Source organism: Lates calcarifer, linkage group LG10, assembly GCF_001640805.2.
Source record: "Lates calcarifer isolate ASB-BC8 linkage group LG10, TLL_Latcal_v3, whole genome shotgun sequence".
NCBI classification, from domain to species: domain Eukaryota; kingdom Metazoa; phylum Chordata; class Actinopteri; family Centropomidae; genus Lates; species Lates calcarifer.
In genome coordinates, this window is record NC_066842.1 from 25,811,373 (window position 1) to 25,833,847 (window position 22,475).

General features: G+C 39.3%; 1 protein-coding gene across 2 annotated transcripts; it reads right to left on the reverse strand.

The window, feature by feature from the left end:
- Window positions 1-5,342: 5,342 nt before the first annotated feature.
- On the reverse strand, window positions 5,343-22,125 carry kiaa0513 (KIAA0513 ortholog). 2 transcript variants are annotated; one of them, XM_018704050.2, is made up of 13 exons: window positions 22,025-22,125; window positions 16,039-16,626; window positions 13,902-14,001; window positions 13,142-13,215; window positions 12,989-13,059; window positions 12,059-12,266; window positions 11,908-11,948; window positions 11,699-11,771; window positions 11,065-11,142; window positions 10,696-10,725; window positions 7,779-7,859; window positions 6,865-6,959; window positions 5,343-6,286 (listed from the first exon to the last, which is right to left on the reverse strand). In XM_018704050.2, the coding sequence occupies exons 2-13, from the start codon at window positions 16,422-16,424 to the stop codon at window positions 6,237-6,239; spliced, it is 1,287 nt and encodes a 428-aa protein (XP_018559566.1). In that variant the 5' UTR covers window positions 16,425-16,626; window positions 22,025-22,125; the 3' UTR covers window positions 5,343-6,236. The 2 variants fall into 2 exon arrangements, with proteins under 2 accessions (XP_018559566.1, XP_018559571.1); XM_018704055.2 differs by lacking the exon at window positions 10,696-10,725 and having other exon boundaries at window positions 22,025-22,124.
- Window positions 22,126-22,475: the final 350 nt, after the last annotated feature.

Below are 22,475 nucleotides of genomic sequence, written 5' to 3' on the forward strand. Positions count from 1 at the left end.
ACAAAACAAATACTGGATAATAAAAGTGATTCCTGTCATTATTATTTTTCTATCCAAACATCATTGTGTTTATCAAATCCCTTTAAATCAAGTCATTTTTTTAGTGCACCTATCACAAACCACTGCTACATACACCATTCATATATCAGTTTACCCAGTGTCCTGTGTTTTCACCAAATATGCAGAAATGTTCATTCTTCATGAGATATTCCTGAAAAACAACACTTTTTATTTGTATCTCCTCCCACAGTTTTAATGCTAAAGTCTCTCATATCAGCTAAGTCTTAGAGAGATGGCTGCTATGACTTCTTATTCTCATACTTTTTGAATAACTAAGTTTTCATTTATTGTGTATAACACGAAAGGTGAATGGGTTTCCATGGTTATAGTCATCCAAAAATCATACCAACAGCTCCAGTGCTCACAATAACAACACGTTTCTGAAGTGAGACATTCGTATTTAAAATATTGACAGTGTGTCCATCCCTCTTTGCCATTCATCCTCTAAAACTGTGGTTCTTTTCCTCTGCCTGTTGAATGTTCAACCCAAACAATGAGATTATTTCTGCATATTTAATACATAAACACATAGAAGTAGTGTAACACACAGAGAAAAATATTTATTTTATGTTTATCATGAGTGTGTTGCAGTCAAACTAAAAAAACTGAAATCCCACAGACAAAACATTTCCAATCCTGCAGATGATAGCGTCATCCTGGGCTTCACTGACGAGATGGCTGGCCTCTGAAGTGCTGCTCTCATCTAAACTCTTCAACATCTCTGCAGCTTCGCTTTTACCAACCATAAATAAATACACACAGTCTCATGAGGCTTGTGTGTGTGTGTATACGAACACTGGCCGGAGTACTTGTACACGGCAGCAGGATTACCACCCCCAGACTGGGACCACCCTGACTTTATCACTTAATCCCGGAGGAAGTGGAACTGCATCACAGCTTCACTTAAAACCACGACCTTCTCTGGACACACACACACACACACACACACACACACATCTATGGCAAACCAGGAATTGTGTTGCAATTGAGTTTCACACACACACATATGCAAACATACACACACTTAATTTGAGCACATCAGCTAAAACAAACCAGTTAAGATTTATACTGCACAGCTGGTCCTCTACAAATCCAACGTCCAACTGACTGTGAATATATCATAGTTATGTTAGTGTGTGCAGAGTGTTATATCAGTATCAGTGAATGTCTACTGTAAAATATGTTAGTGAACCTTATATTGGATATTGTTGGTTATTGATGATGATGAACTAGAGATGATTTTATAATTCATATATATGATGCATATGTCTGTTATTGCAACTAGTCACCACAAATAGAAAACACAACAAAGAGAAAGGATTACAGAAGGAGAATTAAACATTTATGGAGGAACATGAAATATATGAGACACAAACTGTCATGTATACAGGTGATGAAGTGTTCCACCCAGCACTGCAATTACTCTGCTGACTCAATGTATGAACATTGAACTTGAACATTTGTCACACAGACTGTGTATGACAAGGACAAACAATAGAATAGAATGCCTCTATTGTCATTACATTGAAAACATATTGAGGACATATATTAAGATATTATTACTATTAAGATGGTGGAGGTGGAGGCAGTGGGATAGGGGGCCGAGAATTGAGTTCTTGGACAGCTGAGGGGTAAAAGCTGCTCCTCAGTCTGGCGTGCCGCTTCAGGGCCCTGTAGCACCTTCCAGAGGGTAGCAATGTAAAGACATAATGGAAAGGGCGAGTATTGTCCACAATAGTTCTACTCATAGGAAAAACCAAAGAGGAGTCTGTCAGCATGGAAGTTCAATCCTGACCTTTGGGACCTTTGGGTACAGTGGAACAAAATAATTTCAGAACTGAACCTGCTGCACCACCTTCATGAATACAGACCATGAAATGTAAATTAAAGCTCTGACAGCTGGTGACTGGACTTTAGAGCTCAGATTGTTTTGTTACACAGGAACCTTTTTTACAAATGTGGAACTTTTCCTAAATTTCCACACAGCTGATTTTTTAGGCAGCCAGGATGTGGGATGTTGAAGCTCAGTAACAGCCTTGATTTTACTCATGTCCAATAAAATAATTAAAATCATAAAAAATTACATGTGCACATAAATGCACCCTGGATGTGCAGACTTCAGTATGTTCATTATGATGCAAAGTGACTAACATGTTGCATAACTATGTCATGTGTGTTGAGGTCTGCTATTAATTAGATGGAGGAGGGTGTTCATGGTGTGACACTGCTGACTGGCCTTTCACAACTCATTACATGGTGTCCAATCAGAGCGCAGCTAGCGTGACTGCTGTTTATTTATACACAGGGCTGGAAATGGCAGAGTGCAGGCAGCTGGGACAGAAACTCAAACACTGTAACAGTCCAGCACATTGTACTGCTGCAGAGGGTCCCAATCTGCACCCTGCCCTTATTGACACACACACACACACACACACCTGAACAGAAAAAAGCATGAGTGTGCAGTATTTTTAAAAAGGTACTTTCTTTTTGCTGTCTGAACTGATTACATTTACTGCTGAAACAATGTTTCCCCCAAAGATCAATAAGGTTTTGTTGTTTTATAATCACATTTTCTTTCACCTTTTTCTCTTTTGAATTTTATTGTTTCTTGTTTGTCTTTCAGAGGTGTTTCCATCACGACAGAAATATAATTCTAGAGGAAAAAAATTTTTTTTTTTTTCATTTTTTCATAAACAAAAGGAGGTGTCGGCTGCCAAATCTCAAAATATGTTGTTAGCAGCTTCAGATAAAAATACTCTTAGACACTTCCTGACATGTTAAGGACAAACACAACACACAAGTCCAAGAAGAGTTCACAAGTGACATCAAAAAATAAATTTATTACAATATAAGCAACTTGATTCAACATTACAACAACATGTCCATGCTAACATAATATCATACAGGCTAAATTCTACACAACTTAGCAGTTGCTTCCAAAATACTTCATTTGCTATCAGGTGACTTTTAGTGGTGTCGCCATCTGAGCACACTTTGAAAATGTTTGGAAAGTCACAGCAGCTGAACCAAACTAATCTCAGTCCAAAAAAAGTTTGCATACTGTGTTTTCAGTTACACATTTCAGTTTTACAATAGAACACATTTAAATGTCAGTACTTAAGAAAGCTATCAATGCTAGGATGATAAGCTAACATGCAGTATGTTACTGTTTGATACATATTCAGCAGGTCCCACTGTGGTAATAATATTGATAATGCCACTAGCACTACTTCAGTGGTGAGAAAATGTTGTTGCCACAAAGTTAATAACAAGTCATCTCAGACCATTTTAATAGTCAATTAGTTATTTTTCCAAAGGAAGTGACGATGGTGAAGTCAGGGTCAGTGCATCTACTGATCAATAAGCATGCTCACCTGAGATAGCTCCAGAATAAAAAGGCTAGCTACACTGAGTTCATAGTCTTTATTCATTGAATGGCTCCACTGACTGTTCATCTTACTCTGAAAAATGTTGGCTGCTATCACCCAACACTGCTGAAATGTTAGCATGGAATTGCAAGACTAATCAACAACTGCAGCTCTACAGAAACTTCATGCCCTCCTTTAATAATTAATTTCATTTGGTTGGTCCTTTACTCAAAATGATTATATAAAAATGAGTAAAAAAAAAACAAAACAAACATAGACAACAAGACAAACTTCCATCAAGATTCCATGAAGGATATGCTCAATGTAAAGAGTGAGTGTGCACTGGCCATGCAAAACGAATATAAAAGGCGTCAATGTAACATTAATCAGATTACAGATTACAGTGTAGAGATGCTGAGACTAAATGTAGTGCAAATGGCTCATGCTGAGCTAATAAGTTCAATATACAGGTCAATACTTCAACCAACAGAGATGGAGGCTCAAAGCGTTAAAGCTGCAACATGGTCAGGTTAAAGGGCACATCGGGAACAACACAGGGATTCAAAGTCATTTAGATATTCTGCATGAAGCCAAAGAATATGTTTCAAAGTTTTAGAAATAGACTGAGAGCACATGCAAAGACACCTGACAGAATTAACAGTCAATTACAAAAAGGTTTGCAGGGCTTTCCATATAATGTGTATGATTAGACTGCATGTAGCTGAGGACATCTCACTTAGCTGTGAAGGAACGATGTAGGTTTACACCGGAGATTATTTGTCAACACTATATGCAAACACTAAATGAGCACATCACACAGACGTGGGATGTGTGTGGGCACTTCAGGGTCAAAACTACAGATTGACATTTATGTTTCTGATGGACACAATGTTCACAAAGCACTGTTACATCTACAGTTTTTACATTTGATTTTAAGACCCACAATTCACAACAAGACATGATTAACTCTTACAATAGAGATATATGTACAGTGTTTACAAAACAACTTCATCAACACAATAGATTAAAACAAACGATCAATGTGAAATGGGATTCAACCTGCTACAAAGAGCACCATCCTGGCACTCACATATAGAAAACCATATCTCAATACATTTTAAAAAGCACACTGATATATTCTTGAAACAGATTTTTGGATTCTCTCATTGAGAAGTGCTTTGACTGAAGACACGGTGCTACCCCACAGTGGTAAGATAAAGTAATACAGTCAGGGAATGTCACCACACAGTTCAATCACTCAGTCTACATTTGTTTAATGCTGTTTCCACATGCTGAATAGATAAACAGAAAAACAAACATACTGCAGGATATAAAGGAGTGTGTACGCTGGGCCAGTGTTTTATCCAGTCAACATGTACAGCTCCACTAACTGAAAATAAGATATGATAGATAGCAATACAATTAATTTTATTTGTATGCAGCAGTTGTGAATCTATCAAGGAATAAGTGTGATTGATCTTCACAGGCTCTGCATTAGTGTTTAGTCAGATAATCAAGGGAGCCATCAGAGGAGAAAGATGAGTGTATTAACTTTCATGGAAGGCACTTTGGATGGATATTGTTCCTCAGGGTAAAGTTCCTAATTAAAATCAAAATGAAAACATAAAATTATCACTAGACTGTAAATGTGTGCCAGGGTGAAAGGAGCAAAAATGGAATTGAAATAGGTATCAACATTTTTCTAAGTAAGCAGAAGGAAATGCAGAGTGTGAAATGAGACAACTGACACCACGGTTTAATACAAAGCCAGCTGGCAGTTAGCTTAGCTTAGCATAATGACTGGAAGCAGGGGAAAACAGTTAGCCTAACTAACACGTCAGATCTAATTGGTTTAATCCACTCAAACACTGAAGAGTAAACATGACAAGGTTTTGTTTTACATTCAAACAATCCAAAACACACTGCCATTTTTACACTTCACTTTTTGTGTGGATTAAACAAACAACAACATGTTTATCAGTGAGCTTTAAGAAGAAGAAGTTTTCTGTTTTCCCCCATTTCTTTATGCTAAGCTCAGACAGCTGTCTCTTCCTTTAAGGCAAAGGCATGGAGGGGTATTATTTCTTCCGATTTTAAATTGCCATCAATAAAGTTCCATCTTAAATTATGTTAAAGCTGTGTTTTTTGTTTGTACTGCTCCATAGGATATATCAATGTCACAGAAAGCACAGATGAGTATTCAGTAATCAACTTCAGTGACAGTGTAATGTGAAACTGACCAGACGCCTCCTGAACAGATTAAAACACTGTGAGCCTTGTATTATTATACCTGTCTACTCTGAGCTGTGTGTAGATGTTTATAGAAAATGCAACAAGGCAGGATGATGCGGTACAGTGCTTCAACAGATGTGTTAGACTAACATAAATATGGTTACCAGGGAAACACAGACTAAAACAGAATATAGGATGTATAATGTACATATAATGTATATAAATCCAAAGTGTCTGACACTGAGGCTGTTTAGGTTTATACTTGATGGTTTCACTTCACACTGGTATTTTCTGTAGAGCAGGTCAAAGACAGAGGAAAGGATGCACCATCTGATGATATGGTATTATTGCTGATACAGGACAGGGTTCAGAGGAGCACTACCAAGCTGGATAAACAGTGTTTGCTACAACTATGGCACAGTTCAGAGGATTATACTGTTTGTCAGCAGCGAACCACACAAATACAACAACAGTCAAATGAAGAGCCGGTCACTATAATGAGTTCAGAAAGTTCTGATGTCTGTGTACTGTCAGTCTGTCATGTGGAGACTGAAATGAAAACCATCGCCCTCAAACTCACTCTGCCGCCATTTTCTCTATGTGGTCACTCAGCAGCTTGTACTGTTCTGCAAATGGGTGAAACACACACAAACACAAACACACACACACACACACACACACACACACACACACACACACACACACACACACACACACACACATTTTAAGCTGTACTAGGGTTATTTAAATCACATATCATCACATTATAAGTTGTGACAGTGAATGGAAACTTGAATGTCACAGCTAAACAGATAAACAGTGAGCTGAAACTCTTTATAAAGCTCCATAAAGCTACCAGAAGCTGCAGATACAGCTGATTCTCTGTAGGTTGATCAGCAGCCCTTTCACTTCACATTCACTTTGTCATTTGATCATTTACATCTGGCAGAGGTCTAATGATCTGACAATGTGAGTCATGTCCACATGTGGTCTGGCCAATCCAATCACATTCTGATTGTAATGTGCCAGGTGTGCATTTACACTTGTATTAACATGCATTCATCCTAATCCAGATCAGAGATCCAGACTCAGATCATATGTTAATACCAGGAGTAAAGAGAAAGCTGCACTCATTTACAACTGAAAATAGTGTAGTGTAGTGTACTGTAGTGTTTTACAGTGAATTATCACTTTAATGTCTTACCTTCATTCAGGTTCCCAATGACTGCCTGCTTCTTCAGGAAATCATTGCACAGCTTCTTACTGAGCCCAAACGCTAGCATATTATGGGTGAATGTCCTGAAAACACACAATACCAAATTCACCTCACCAAACACATAATATACAGTGTAATCTGGTCTGTTCTCTGGACTGTTCTGAGTATTTATTGATTAATACAGTTAAATTTTCTATTAACTATTTATCTTTACAAGGACAGATAATAAGTGACTTATAAAAAGTGACTTGACTTGAAATGCAGTGGTGGGCAGATAAGGCCTGGCCCTGACGGGTCTGCCACGGTTGTATTTCTCGCGTAAGTTTTAATTCGCTTTAGGGGTGAGAATGTCTGCTCGGCAGAAGCAGTATTTTGTCATTTTGTCATTTTATTAGTTAATATTGATGCTTCTGCTGGAGATGATGTGTGTGGCACAGCTGTGGCTGCAGTGTTTGGAGGCCTAATGAATTGTGTTAATTGGGATTGTATAGCATTGCTTTAGTAATGGCATTTATTCTGATTACATGACATGTCTTTCTGTGATGCAAAGTTCTGTTATACTGTGTTTCTGTATATTGTTGATGGTTTCTATAGCTGTGACACCATAATGACAGTATTTAGAGATGGGTTAACTCAGGTAAGACAGCAGTGAAGGCCTAGGTGTGAAATGCACTGCCCGCCACTGGGTAAATGTGTATAAGTGCTATTACTGGGACCAGCCACTGGGACCGCCACTGGGTAAATGTGTATGATTGCTGTTACTGGGACCAGTAACCAGTAACTTGTTTTACCACTAGGAGTCCTCCCTGAGCAACCTGTTGAAACTCCTCCCAGCACCTGAAGCCTCTATGGGCCGCACTCCATTATGTTAGACACAGACAACTCTGTGGCAGCTTCCTCACCCCAGCTGACCGAAGGCAATGTTCTCATCGATTTTGGAGCTGTCATCCCTCTCCTCCTGGGTCATATGACACCACTTCTCCCTGCAGCACAGACACAATCAGAGTCAGGCTTTAATTCCCAGGTTTCTACTTGACTTTCAGCTGCTCTGCAGAAACAGACCAGGGGTGGGTGTGAAAAAATATCACCTGTCAATGGCATGCTGACACCACACACAGCACTGGTTTCACAGGCAACTTTAAACTGCTAGATGATGAGATCTTTAACTTTTCACAAACTTTTCAGTTTGTGAGCTTTGTGAGGTTAAAACACAGCATTATAATATGTCATGACATCCATCCCTATAACTGCTCATTTAGTTATGGGATACAAAAAGAGTCCATTACACATAAAACACACAAAACAAGATTAAAGGGCAAGAGACACATTCATCAGCCATTAGCAAAAGAATAAATAATAAATGACTCATTCGCAAATTATTGTTAACAAGCACATGAAAAGCACAGATTCACACTGTGTATTAATGTTACACAAATATTTAGTAACCTGGAAAATTATTCCACGCCTGAATTCACCAGGGTCTTAAACAGGGGATGCTGCTATATTCTGTAATACCTCAGGATATGGATTATGTGACTATGAGGACATACCTTCCTTTGCTGAAATATCTTAAACACAAACACAAATTACCTATAGTATAACTGATGCTGGAATATAAAACCACAGGTGACTCCAGCGTTCTCCTTAGCTCTACAGAGCAGCTCAACTCATTGCTTCTCTCTAATCAGTCTCGTTTCCAGCAGCAGCAGGCAGCTGTGGATACTGCCCAGATCCAACCAACATACAAAAACAACTAGCTGGTGAAAGCAGTAATGAATGTAGCAGCTAAAGTGCCTAATGTTTCCCTCAGGAGCTGGTGAAGACCAACAACAGAGTTAAAAATAGAAAATATTGGCCTTAAATTCACCAGGTGGACACAAACATGACTCTTTATGAATAACGATGTTGCTCTATATCTGTGGACATGGAAATAGGCTGAAAAAACCCTCTCCATACTCTGCTGTGGATCCTCTGTAACATTACCTGTTAAGGTTTTGGCAGAAATTAAAAAAGGACAAGTCTCCAAACATCAGCATTGACCAAAAGTACACCAGCAAAAAGTCAGAGTCAATCCCAAGAGAAACACAGAGGTGTGCAAAGATAGAGACAGCACAGGGAGCATGCAGATGAAGAAATCTATCACATGCAAAAAGATGAATGGTGTGAACATGAAGTGAGCTGTGAATAGACAGAGAAGACCCTCAGACTGCAGTGCTGCCTCTGTCTCCTGCTCTGTATGGAAATACTATCCCAGACATTACATATTGTCTCTTTGCACATCCTGGATATTAACTGTGGGTGTGATGCTTTTACTCATCAAAGGTGGGCACAGAAATCATTTAAACAGCAGCATGACAGAACAGCTGGTGAATTACATCACCCATTAGACAATCACAATAACATGCTGGCAGATGCAGAAAAAGAACTCATAAAGTGAAACAACTAAACAGGGAAAACTGCAATAAACAGTATTATACAAACACAGTAGTCACCTCCAGTTTATAAATATGGTGATGTGGACAGTACTGCCCTGCTGTCATTAAGATGATTATGTCTTGTAAATTGCATGCAACGCAGTTTCACACTAGACTACAGTCATCCAATCTGGGGATTCACCATTAGTGACTACCCTATCACTGTTCACTGGAGTGCATCTGACATACTGCAAATTAGACCTGAGGCAAATCCAAGACCTTGAGCCTCAACCTTCACAATAGGGCTAAACAGCTGGCTGCTCTTACATTAACCCCCTCTCGAGATGTCCTGTTCTACTATCACAGTCTTAACACTAATCAAAACTGATGAAGACTATGTGTGGTGCAGTCATACTGTAGTGGAAGTTCTACATTAATTATTATAAAATTATATTTCCTCATAAAACACTTAGGAGGTTTCTTGGAAATACTAAGAAGAAGGATTGTGTATCACATCCCCCACATGAGAACACGTGGTTGTGCAACCAGCTGCATGTGCACAAAAAAGAAACATTGCTCCAGCACAACTGATGGTAAAGCTCCACAGGGTATAAACAGTGATCTGCCTAATAAACTGCAGAGCAGCATCAGGAGCTCTGACTGAATGACATTTATAATTTTGTAACTGATCAATTTATTCATTGATTATTGGTCAAATACTGTAAAATTCTGTAAATATTCATGCAGCACACTTCATGTAACAAGCACTATGAACAATTACTGCTGTATGTCTTTCAAAGTCCCCTCTGCCTTCTCAGTATGCTATGAAGTTAGCAGTTAAGTGTTTGTTGGTGATGCTAAGTCTTCATTCTAATAATGTAAATTGCACTGGGGGTTGAATTTTTAAAAATGTTTTCAATATCATCAAATTGTCAGTGACAGTGAAATTAAAACAAATAAACCGTTATGTTTTAATATCAGTTCTGTGTATCACCTCAAGCACAGTTTGGTCTTATTTATGTTTGAGCTCTCTGAGTGAAGACCTGACTGCAGCTGCCACAAAACAGATTCAGTTTCTCTTCATCTGACCACTGAGCTCTCAGAGTGAAAGACTCTGTGTGTAAACTCAAGAGTTTACACTTAATGCTAGAGACTTAATGCTAAATACACAAAATATGTGTCACATGATGAAATATCTGCCTGGTCAGAAGATATTGTTTAACCATAAAGGACCAAACAATAACTGTCTGTTTATCTCTCTCTCTGTCCTCCTCACATTGGTGATACAAACTGCAGAGCCTCTGCCCTTCTCCTGTTCTCTGCCGTGATTTATTTTTGTTTGTTCACTTAGTTGGACTATTTTCTCTTTTTCTTTTTAGCGTAGTGGACAAATAGAAGGACAGACCTCTTGTCTTTCTCTTCATCCTGCGTCCCCCTGCCCGGCAGCAAGGCACAAGGAGACAAAGTCAACTTGCAGAAAGAAGGAGAACAACAACAGCTTATAGGAGAGGAGAGGAGAGGAGAAAAGAAGAGAAGAGAAGAGAAGACAAGGGAAGACAGAAAGTCTTTGCTGAACTCAGCAGAACATCCATAGAGGATCTCTAACGTTTATGTATATTTCATCAGACAGATACAGTGACAAAGAACAGACTATAGCCCATTTATGTTCTAAAAGAAACTGCTATTTTCCACAATCCACACAACTTAGTAATATATATTGTAAATACATAGTTAATTGTTTCATTTATCAGTCCAGGCTTTGGTTCAGACTCACCTTGTGGTTGGTGATCTTTTCTTCCTCTCACAATGGACAGCATCAAAAAATGCAGCATTCCAAAATCTTAGCGTATGCCTGACACAGGGATGACATAATGTAAGTCTGCTGCCTGACCTACTTCACAGAGTCACTTGAGATGAGGCTGCAAACGACATCCAGTGATGGCAATAAAATCTTACAATAATCAGTCTGGTCAAAGCTTTGTCTTAATGTTGTGGGGGTCAGGACCCTGCAAGATGTTCAGGGCTCACAACATGATTTAAAGAGGCGAGAGCAGCACTGCACTAAACATACAGGTGGACAGAGGGGAAGTTGATTTTGTTGCAGGAGTAGTTGGAGGGATTTTTATAGACATTTTTATGTAAATATGCTTTTTTGGGGTCACCAGTGTAATCCACCAAATTCAAGCTGACAGCAGCTGCAAGTCATATTCATGTATTCATGACAGCAGCATGTATTCATATTCAAACGATAGATTTTGGGAGGAATATTCTGTTAAAGAAGCTCAGGTCATTTTAATAATGTCTTTTCATTCCTTAACAGTCCTGATGGACTGTAATGTCTCATAGACATGAGGTTCTGGTTACACACAAGGACAGCCCATGATGGATTGACAGTTTCCTTATCTTACCAGATGGGTTGCTGCTTCAGGTGTGTGTACAGGTACACCTTCTCTCCTTTCTTTTCCTCTGGAGCCTCAGACACTGTGGAGGAAGAGAAAACATGACAGGCACTGGCACAGCTCACTTCATTTCTAAATCACATTTTATCAAAGTTAACAGAGCAGTGGAGAAAGAGAGATTTTTCTATACTGTCCCCACAGCAATAAGTGCACTATACCTGGTGATTTGGGCTTTGTGTCAACTGGGCTTTCCCCTTCCCTAGAAAGAAGAGAGAAGCAGAGAAAAAGAGGAGGGGAAGAGTAAGGAATTAAAAAGATATCTGACTGTGTTAATGACAAAAACTTAACAGACAAAGACAGTTTGCTCACTCAGTCTTGGGGGCCATTGAGCTCCTGAGCTTGCTCTCTAGGCCTCCAAAGAAGCCTTTGACGTCAGTCTTCGATGTGTTTTTAAGAAGGCGCTCAGCAGCATCTTTTTTTCCAGACAGCCAGGAGTTGGCCTTATTGAGGTATGAGTCCAGACCAACTGGAGGACCACCACGATCCAGCAGCTCTGACGGAGATGGCTGAGACTTCCCTGAATGAGAAGAGAACAGAGAGTTTAATGATGCTTTCTGTCTATATATGACAACAACACTTTGTCTTTTGTAACTCCATGTCCCTGTGGTAACTGGTCTCAAGCATCACAAACAGTTTACACAACACAAATGTATAGTTGATAGACATCATCTTGAGAATTTATCCACAGGTTAATCTCACAGGTGAGACACCATGTGGTGTTAAAAATTATCTGTCTGAAATTTGATGACCAATGACCTTCACCTAAGCTAACTCAGTGAGCTGGAAATGCAAACAATAATTAATCCACCAGCTTCAGATGATCCATCAGTGACAAAGAACTGTAGATATGACTGTTACTCTTCTTTGGATCAGTGTGTTTCTTTGCAGGAGGTTTTTGTAGTTATGAACTAATGTGCAAAGTTGCTGTGTGCAGTTTATTTATATGTCAAAAATTATTATAACAGACCTGCCTGCAGACAGATGTTGTTGCAATATATTATTCCAGACTAGTACAGTAATCAAACAAATCATCCTGCTGTCATTAGCACAAACACTACCTTCATGCAACCTCACAAAGTCACTGCATATGTGTATGTGTGTGGTGTTGCTGCAAGAAAAACCACAGGGCCAACATTTGGTGGCAAGACACTCTGAGTCAGCTAAGAAGAGTCAACTCTGACAGTTGAAAAGAACATGACAGAGAGTGAAAATGTTTAGAGAGACTGAATTAGATCTTACCAATGTAGTAGTATGTGAAGCACATAGTCATGAGGTTTTTGGCTGGGCTGTAGTCATCCATCTGGTAACATCTGTAAACACACAGTGTCTTTAGAAATGATCCCGTCATAATCTCACCGTTAGACCTGATGTAATTTAAACACATATACTCACTCAAACAGTACAACTGCAAAAGACTGCACCAGTCTGTAGAAGGTGGCTTCACTCACACATTTAGAGTGGCAGCGCTGTGAACACAGTTTGACAGAGACAAGCCTATTTATTAAATTTAGCATAAAGATGAGATCACAACCATCAGCACAAATATACAGCTTCATACATTCAAAAAATTACTGAGGACAGCATTTATATTGTGAGATATTTTGGTTTGATTACCTGCTGTCACACAGGTTTATTAACTAAAATGTGTGATTTATTTTATGTTTTTATTCATTAACCCTTGTGTTGTCCTCTGGGTCAAAGTGACCTGGTGGCCGACAGTGTGCCTTTGTGTGTGGTGTGTGTGTGTGTGTGTGTGTGTGTGTAGTAGGATTGACATTCATGATTCTGAAGCGGTTATCTTTTGTTTTTGAATAATAGTAAGAAGAAAAAAGTATACGGAATACAAAGGGCAACGGGAGGGTTATTGAGGGACAGTTCATCTAAAAACGAACTACTTATCACTACATCTGTCAAAACTCGGGTTTGAAATCGCTGTGACCGTGAAAAAAACACAGTGTAACTTGAGACAAACTAAAACATGGAATTGTTTAGTTTAGTTAGTCTTGTTATAACTTGACAACCACTTGTGAACACAGAAATATCTGGACCAGAACCTGCAATTCTTTGGCCAATGCTTCTGGAATATTGTTGTTATTTTCTCATTAAAGGTATCACATAACAAATAACCACGCCATCATTTCCCCATATTCACCTGTGCGCTTACGTATTTGGCAAACCACTCCCTGCCTTTACCAGTCTCTCCACTGCACAGTTCTCCAAAATGAGCCTTCTCTTCCTGGTCAAAGTCCTCCCTGTGAAAATATGAACCAAAAACTCATTATAGTGCTAATTTACAGACTGTATAAAAAGACAATCTCTTCTCAGCTGGTTTTGTTTACTTAATTATTTATCGGAAATCAAATGATTGTGTTCCACTGGAAAATGTCAGTATCTGACAGCTGAGCAGAACTTAACATGGACATTAAGTCTGTGAAAACATCTATGAATAAAAACATGCAACTTTGAGCAAATATGCACAACAAGAAAAATTTAATACAAGTGTGCAAAGTTTGAAATGAAAAACAAAAAATATGTATGTCAAGATGAGTAGTTGCATTACAGGAAATCCCAGGAACATTTAAAGGAATAGTTCAACATTCTTCATTTTTGCCATTCTTTTTGGCAAAAAGTTAAATATTGTGAAGGAAATGTTCTTCTTTAGGTCTTCAGGTCTGGCCACCAGCAAGTATTCTTTCAGAATTGGGTGATGTTACACAGTTTTAACTTGTACTACTCATCTCTCCTCTCCTTCTGCTTAAGACATTGTCTGAGTGTCCTGAAACCTGTTTCATCATGTGTTGCATAAAAGCCAGCAGTCAGTTAGCTTCACACAGAGAGTGGAAACAGGGAAAACAGCTGGCTCTGTACAAAGGCCTCAAAATCCACCAACAAGACACTACAACATACAGACATTATATTTATTTAAAGCTTCAGTGCAGTAGGAGACCTTGATGTTAGAAGTGAGAACTAAATCTGTGAGGAAGTGCACAGTATGTGTGAGTTAGGCAAGCTGGGGTGTTTGAGGTGTTAGTGTAAGCTGACTATAATGTATCATGTCGTATAATTAAGTCAAACTTAAATGTGGCTCTTCATTGTCTCTGACCCTTTCATTGTGGTAGACAGAGATGGAGATGATTAGAAATCTACTACCAGGGTCTAGTCAATAAAGATGACTGAATCAATGTACTATCTGTATAAAACAGCAAAGAGATACAGTACTCAGCCAGATCAGAGATGACAACCCTGCAGGAAAAGTTCAAAAATGCCTGTGAAATTAAATACAAAGGTGTCCTGATATTTAGAAGTGCCCTTTTAACATTTTACAAAACACATTGGATCTCTTGTCATACATTCCTGCATCAGTCAGACTGCTGTCACCCAGGGATTTCTGCTAGTGAGTCACAGGCATCTCTGACCGGGTGAATTTCTCTAGTCATTCTTCTTCAGACGGAAGCACAATCAACATCACTGATGCCAGTGAGCTGTCTGACAGTCACAGTGCTATGCTTGGAGGTCCTGCAGGCAGAGAGGATCATAAAGTCCATCTTAGACTTAGCACTCTCTTAGATGAGCTGATACCACTGAGAGGAACCTTCAGCTCTTCACCTGCAGCCACAATATGATGGCTCACAAAGTGTCCTGCTCCCATCATTTAGATGAGAGTGTCTGTGGTGCCTCTGTGAGCTCCTCTGGACTGTCTCTGTACTGTATGGTTTTTGACTACAGTCATGGAAATGGCATGTCAGTACAAAGCTGCATACATGTTTTTCTGGACATGTAGCAATTCCATCAGCAAACAGGATCAAAGAATGGTACAAACTTTAGGGCAGCAACTATTGATGATTTTGATTAAAAGAGTATTCCACCAATTTAGCACTGCACTCAGAAGAAAGTTTCCAACATCTGGAGGAATCCAGAGCAAAGAGAGGAACTACCCAGTGTTAGAGAGATGTTCCTAATAACATGTCCATGAGTGTATGTTCAATGCAATGTTTACCACAATGAAAATTCCTGAAGTTTATTTTTATTTTCAAATCTGCATTTGCCAAGAACTTGCTCTGCTACTTTGGTGAGAGAAAGAATGTGCTATCTCTTCGGTAAAAGAGACAGAGGAGAGAAGACAATTCCTGTTTCACTGACTTTATCTAGATAAATAAAGGGTAATGAATCAAAACAAGCAGCTAATGAAGAAAAAATTACTTTCCATAAAACAGGTGGTATTCTTTTAAACGGTGACTGTCTATATGCTCTGTGACACAAGTAGAAATTTTTAAAAAGTTCCTTCTTACTTTCCATGAAACACCTTTTCCACATAAGCCTTCATGAACTGCCTCCTCTCCTCTGTCTCAGCGTCAACATCCTCCCGACTGTGAGCAGATGAAGACGATGACCTCCTCAGCTCCCACATATGAGAGGGCGGGTCCATGTCATTCTCGCTGTCTGCTGACTCTGTGGCGTCGCTGTCATTGCCTCCTTCCTGGTGGTGGTGAGAGCTGGGCTTCATGGGTGCCAAGGGTTCTGGCAGTAGGGGCTGCTGTTGGACTCCCATGGAAGATACTGGCTCTGGGGAGAAAATGTCTGTGTGGCCTTTGTGTTGGCCTGCATCTACACAAAGAGCTGTGGCCTCTGAGGGCAGGTCAAAGTCTATTAGGTTCTGCACTGCTATGCCCTCCATATTGGAAATAAGTCCTTTCCTCTTAGCTCTACAACAGTGTTTTTGGAGTGAGCTATTCAGTACTCTGCAGGAACATGGGGATGGTCACAGATGTAGCTGAGGGTTTCAACTGAGGTCTCTGCTGTTACTGGGTCTTGATTTTTGCAGAACCTCCCATCCCCTCAGGGTGTTGACATCAGGTGAACTCACAAACCCAACGCATCTGTGGATAAAGAAAGAAGAAAATTTGCATTGTGATGATCTTTTATATTCAGTTAAAAATGTAGCCAATCTCACAGTGAAGCATTGGGCCATCCTTTAACTGAGGAAAAGGGATAATGCTGTCCCACAGCATAATATTATTAGTTATAGCTGCTGTGACAAATCAAAATGTCTGCTGTGAAAAAGGTTAGGGTTAGTCTGATGCTGTCCTCATGTTTATCCAAGATTTTAAATGACTGATTGAAAACAAATCAAACACAGGCCATAAAACTGATATACAGTACACAACAAGAACTACAACAACAACAATATAATAATACTAATAATAATAATATTCAACACCTAAAATGATAAATATTTTGCCTTTTGTTTTCAATGACTGTAAAAGTTGATCTGTACTAACTACAAGAAATCAATGGATTGGCTTTGAAGATGGATCAACAAGTTGAACAATTTGTAGCTGTGCATCCTTCAACCAACAACAAAAGTTTCAGTAAAAACGTAAAAGAACACAGCTCAGGGTGTTTAAAGTCTCTCTGTTTTGTTGCCTGTATTTGAATTGAAAAAGCATAAAATAGCAACTAAAAAAGCAACAATAGGATTTGACAACAATGGGGCATATAGTTATATGAGGGCAATAAAAGTTTTTTATGTACTCATTTCAATAGCAGCTGAGTTGTGAAAATGTATGTATGGTAATTTCTGTTGTTACTGATCAGTGCAGACATTCAGCTTTAAAGAATCTTAACTGAGCAAAGCAGGTTTTGTGGTATGACATTAGAAAACACTTCCTGAGAGGACAGTTGTGTTTCCTTGATCAAATGTTGCTAGAAGGGGAGCTCAAGCAGCTACAATTATTTCTTAGTCTCTTAGAAACAGAACTGTTGCATATCAGTTTGCAGTTCACAAAACATAAAGGATTGGGGAAAAAGGGAGGATGTATTTTGAAGCTAACAGAACACATCCACAATTTAATTTGTTCAAATAAGGAGAGTCTGGAGCCTCCCAGTTACTGAGAACAGGATATTACAGCTCCACATTGTGATTCAGGCTCAATTTAGGCAGTCTGTACATAGACCTCATTCCCTCTGCAGCTTTAAACCTGTAAGTCATGCCCTTTGCTTGTACTTATGAAATCTTAACAACCACTGAAGCTGAGGAGGCATTCCAGCTAGTTCCTTTTTATTTGTCAGTCAGCACTGATATGATGCAAGTAACAGGAAGTTGAAAACATTGATTGAAACCACAAAGACAGGAAACCAAAATCTCCAACTTTATATCTGATCTGTTCAAACTTCAAACACATTCTGCACTCAGTCCTTCAGCTAATCTGCTTCAGCTCCTCTATCACAAGGCATTGTTCGGCACTCTGACTGAGCACACACAGCTATAACATTGTTAGCCCCCCACCCCCACCCCTTGGGCCTATGTCTGGGCTGCAGCTCTGAAGCTGGTTATATAATGCAGCATGTAGTGAGTAAAACCCAGGATGACACATTCAGACAAACACACACAGCAATGAGGGGCAGAGACAAACACACACCAACAAGTAAACATATAGTACAAAAAAAGAGAAAACATGATATAAACAACTTAGTCACCACACCACCACATTCTGGAGGAAAGTAAAAATCCTTCAGTCAGGTACACTACTCACAGTACAATAACTGTTGGGTCCTCTGTTGTTGATGACATTCTGCCACATTGTGCTCATTTGTCCAAAGGTTCTGATACTAATTTTGTTCAATAAGCTGATTTTAAGAGGTTTAGATGATTCTGCTGATTGCTACTTCAGACCCTAGTTTTCTGGTAAAGTGGGAGGAACTCAATTGGAAAGGGTGATGTCACATACTTCTGTGCATCAGTCAGGATTAAGGAACATGTGAATCAGAATATGAAAGTTGGTGGGTTGTTTAGTCATTGTCATCAAAAATCCATATGAAGCAGACAAACTGGGTTTGAGTGTTAAACTCTTAACAAAAAATAACTTAATTATCTGTTTTTTAAAGCTCTGATTGTTGATTATTCAGTGCTGAGTAGTAATTTCATAATGCTTCCACTCACCACTTCTACTACATCTTCAACTCACATTGATGACCTTGATCAAAAACTAAATATAACTGAAAAGATAACTGAATATCCACTATCCTGCTGCCCCTACCCACTGGATTACACCACTGGACTCAATTTACCTAAATTCTATTCACTTTACTCAAGACACCAAATCATCAGACTGGGTTCTGTGAAAAAATCAGATGGTAATCACTGATGTCTACAAGCCATATGAAACATTTAATATCCTTAGTTGGGTTCAAAGTGAATAACCATAATATCAAATAGGTTACCTCTACAACTTCCTTATACTAACTCTGCACTGGGGTAGACTGGTTTTAATTTCTCTGATGGATGGAAGATGATGGAAGTTCTGATTACTGTGTTTTTATGTTTTGTTTTGTATGTGTGTGATGACTGCTTTGTGGTGTTGTGATAAGTAATTTCTTGATGAGTCTCTCTTGTAGCAGAGATCTTGATCTCAGTGAGATTTCCTGAATTCCTGAACCTACGTTTTTTGTGTTCAAGAGGCAAAATCAGATCTCACCAGAAAAACTGAGCATATGGCTCCCCCATCATAAATAACTGTACGTAACTGAAACTATGTATTACTACATTATTACACTGTTATGATACCTGGTAGAGTTCAGGCAATCCTGCACCTGCTGTGCGATGGACTGCTTAAAACAGCTCCAAATATTAATGCCGGCACCAACAGGATTGAATTTGCAGATGAACTACAGCATGCTCAAAATTTCACCTCCAGAGATGTATCAATAAAGAAAGAATATTACACTCATTTTGACAGTACAAGTAGCAGCAACTAGTCTGTGACTGTGAAATAGTCAAGGCCTTAGCATTAGGCCTTCTACGGTTTCTAAAAGAGGATGCTTTAAAAAAGATCATAAACTAGTTCAAGTTTAAGCATTCAATTAACCTGCATTAAATATATATGAAAGCTATGAGGAGGTAAATAAAACCCTGAATGGTTAGAATTGTCTCCTGCTTTCTCTCATATAGATGACTACACACAACAGTAACGCTCTGCTTTTTATTTACTCCTGTTGGGCTCCTTTCACATTAAAAACACCAACTATATGCACTCTTTATTTCAAAAGTAAATACATTCAAAAAATGTGATTTAATTTACATTTAAACAATATCTATCTCTCTCTCTATATCTCTCTCTCTCTCTATATATATATATATATACACACACACATATATATATACATATGTATGTGCATGTGTGTGTGTAAAGTTGCCACCCAAATATTTTCTTTATTTTCATGCATTGTATGGAACAGAGTTGAACAGGATTCCTTGTGATCCAGCTCATAGACCTGAGCTGCGCTGAGCGAGCAGCACAGCCCATCGGTCGATCATGATTCCCTGGTGAGGATGGATGGCAGCGGTACAATCACAAGCCGGCCAGCGATGCCATTTGATCTAATTAAAGTGTTCTGTCCTCCTGTCTGGCCACAGCCACAGCAAATGAGCAAACATACATACACATACATAGGCACTCACAGTCAGTGGACAAGTTGTTACACTTTTTTTAGCTGCCTCACAGTTCACACAGAGAGCATTGCAGGAGCAACAGAGTGGCAGGCTGTAAATTTTACAACCGCATCTTGGTAGATAATAAACTCTCACTGTACAGGATAAATTTGTGTGCACACACTGACAGTAAGTACAGTAAGAGTTGCTCTGTAAACTGTGATAAACGGCTTCTTTTTAGTAATGTCACCTTGTCACCAGAGTTCTGACCTGTGTTGACCCCAGCCTGCTCTAGAAAAGCTTTGGCACTGAGGAACCAAACGTGATTGGACACATGGTGTTAACAGTAGCAATGATAACTTCTATCATTCTGACAGAACTCAGCATGACTGACAATAATAATAAAGTCACAGTTTTACAGTGCACCTCACCAAATAATCACTGATTTACTGTCATTTATAACATGGTGATTTTGTCATATAGAACATAATATCTTCATAATTGCACACTTAAAGCTTAGTTTGGATACAGAGCTGCACCACAGTGCCAGAGAGCGATAGGTGAACTGCATGACCTCACATCAGAGGCTACAGTAGATGCGTGACAAGCAGAAGTGGCTCATGGCAGATAAGTCAGGTGTAAAATCTCAGCCAAGGCTGCCCCGTGTAGCAACTGAGGGGACTGCACTTATAGATCTAATCTGCACATGATAGGCAACATTCCCAACAGAACACTAAATCTGTTTTCAGAGGACAAACTGGAGTCCTAGAGACAGAAAAACAGCAGCACTTTATCATCATGTCAGTAAACATCAAAGCTCTATGGTGCACCTTATCCACTCACACTCAGTCACAGCACAGAGGTCATAGAGAGGTCACTGAGGGCATCTGGGCAGTCTGTTCAATACTAATACCATTATCGTCTCTTGACCTACCATGTCACATCCTTGTTTAATTCCCATCCCATCATGTAAAAATCCATTTGAAATTCTGATATTTTATAATCCACTGCTTATCAGCTGTGCAGCTGATAAACCGCAACTTGACAGCACTGCCTAATCAAAAGTAGCTATTTAATGCATACCTAGCAGTACTATAGAGCAGAACCTTTCTTATTCGACAGAACTAATCGAGCACGGTGCAGGGTCGATTTAGTCATTAGAAGCTATTTGATATACATGTGGATGAATTACAAAAGTTAACACTTCCTACAAATACAATATTTTTGGTGGATGATACATATGCACAATATAAATGTGTCTCGATAAAATTAACAAAAGGCTTCGAGTCATATTTTACCTGTTATACAGCTTTGTCAAAGAGTAAGGTCATCTAAATCGCCATCTTACTGAATGAGGTTTGGTTTTGGATCTGTCGTGAATGAATGGAGACATGGAAAGTCACAAACATTAAAGAAACAGGTGCATGAAGTCCCACACTGCAGACTAAAGATTGAACACACATGCTGACCACAGACACTGACAGCTGAGATAGGAAGCAGAGCTGAATAAACACAACACAGGGCTGACGTTTCCTGTAACATTAAGCGCTATGATTAGACCGTGACTACGGAGCCATTTTCAGGTAAACGGGAAAACCGTCAGTTATAGAGGTTCATCTGCAAGTGAAGCCAGAAATACATTAACACAAATCTTGTCAAACCGTGAAGGTTTTCAAAAGCCAAAACATCAGAGACGGAGAGAATGAACCCCCGCTTTGATCCACAGCCATTCAACAAACTGACGTGGTGTGTAAGAATAACATTCAGAAGTCCTAATAAAATACGTCTCGTATCCGTAAATTCATATTTGATTTGAAAAAAAAAAAAGACAATACAGGTGTACGTACGTACGTGAGGCCTCTCTCGCTGACAGGAGAGGGGGGCAGCTCTTCCTTACTGTTTGTGCGTCGTTTGTGCTCCGCGACTGTGGTCTGAATGCAAAAGTGCGCAGGCGCGTACAGAGGCAAGAACGATGAAGGGGGAACCCAATGACGTCGACAGGCAGCACAGCCAATGAACGCGACCGAACAGCCGTGGTGCTGCGTCAACCCTGGTGCTGCAGGAATATGATTTCCTTTACTGCAAGGGAATCCTAAGTGAATACGGACCTCCAATGACAACAATGTAAGGAAACATTGTTTTGAGGAGAGGTTTACTTGGGTTTTTGTTACAACTTTTTCATTGTGTGCTGGGTGCCTAAATGGAAAATCAATTTGATGTTTAAATTTATGTGAGATATTACTGTCACTCACCTCCATGATTTCTCTTTGCTCATTAAAATAATTTCAAACAACATCT

Bases quoted from the DNA above. Each gene is read 5' to 3' on its own strand.
- kiaa0513 (XM_018704050.2), bottom strand. From the start codon at position 16,424: ATGGAGGGCATAGCAGTGCAGAACCTAATAGACTTTGACCTGCCCTCA. The intron at 13,216-13,901 runs GTGAATATGGGG...CTGTGTTCACAG, and splicing joins CCAAATACGTAAGCGCACAG to CGCTGCCACTCTAAATGTGT. The intron at 13,060-13,141 runs GTGAGTATATGT...GTGTGTTTACAG, and splicing joins TTTGCAGTTGTACTGTTTGA to ATGTTACCAGATGGATGACT.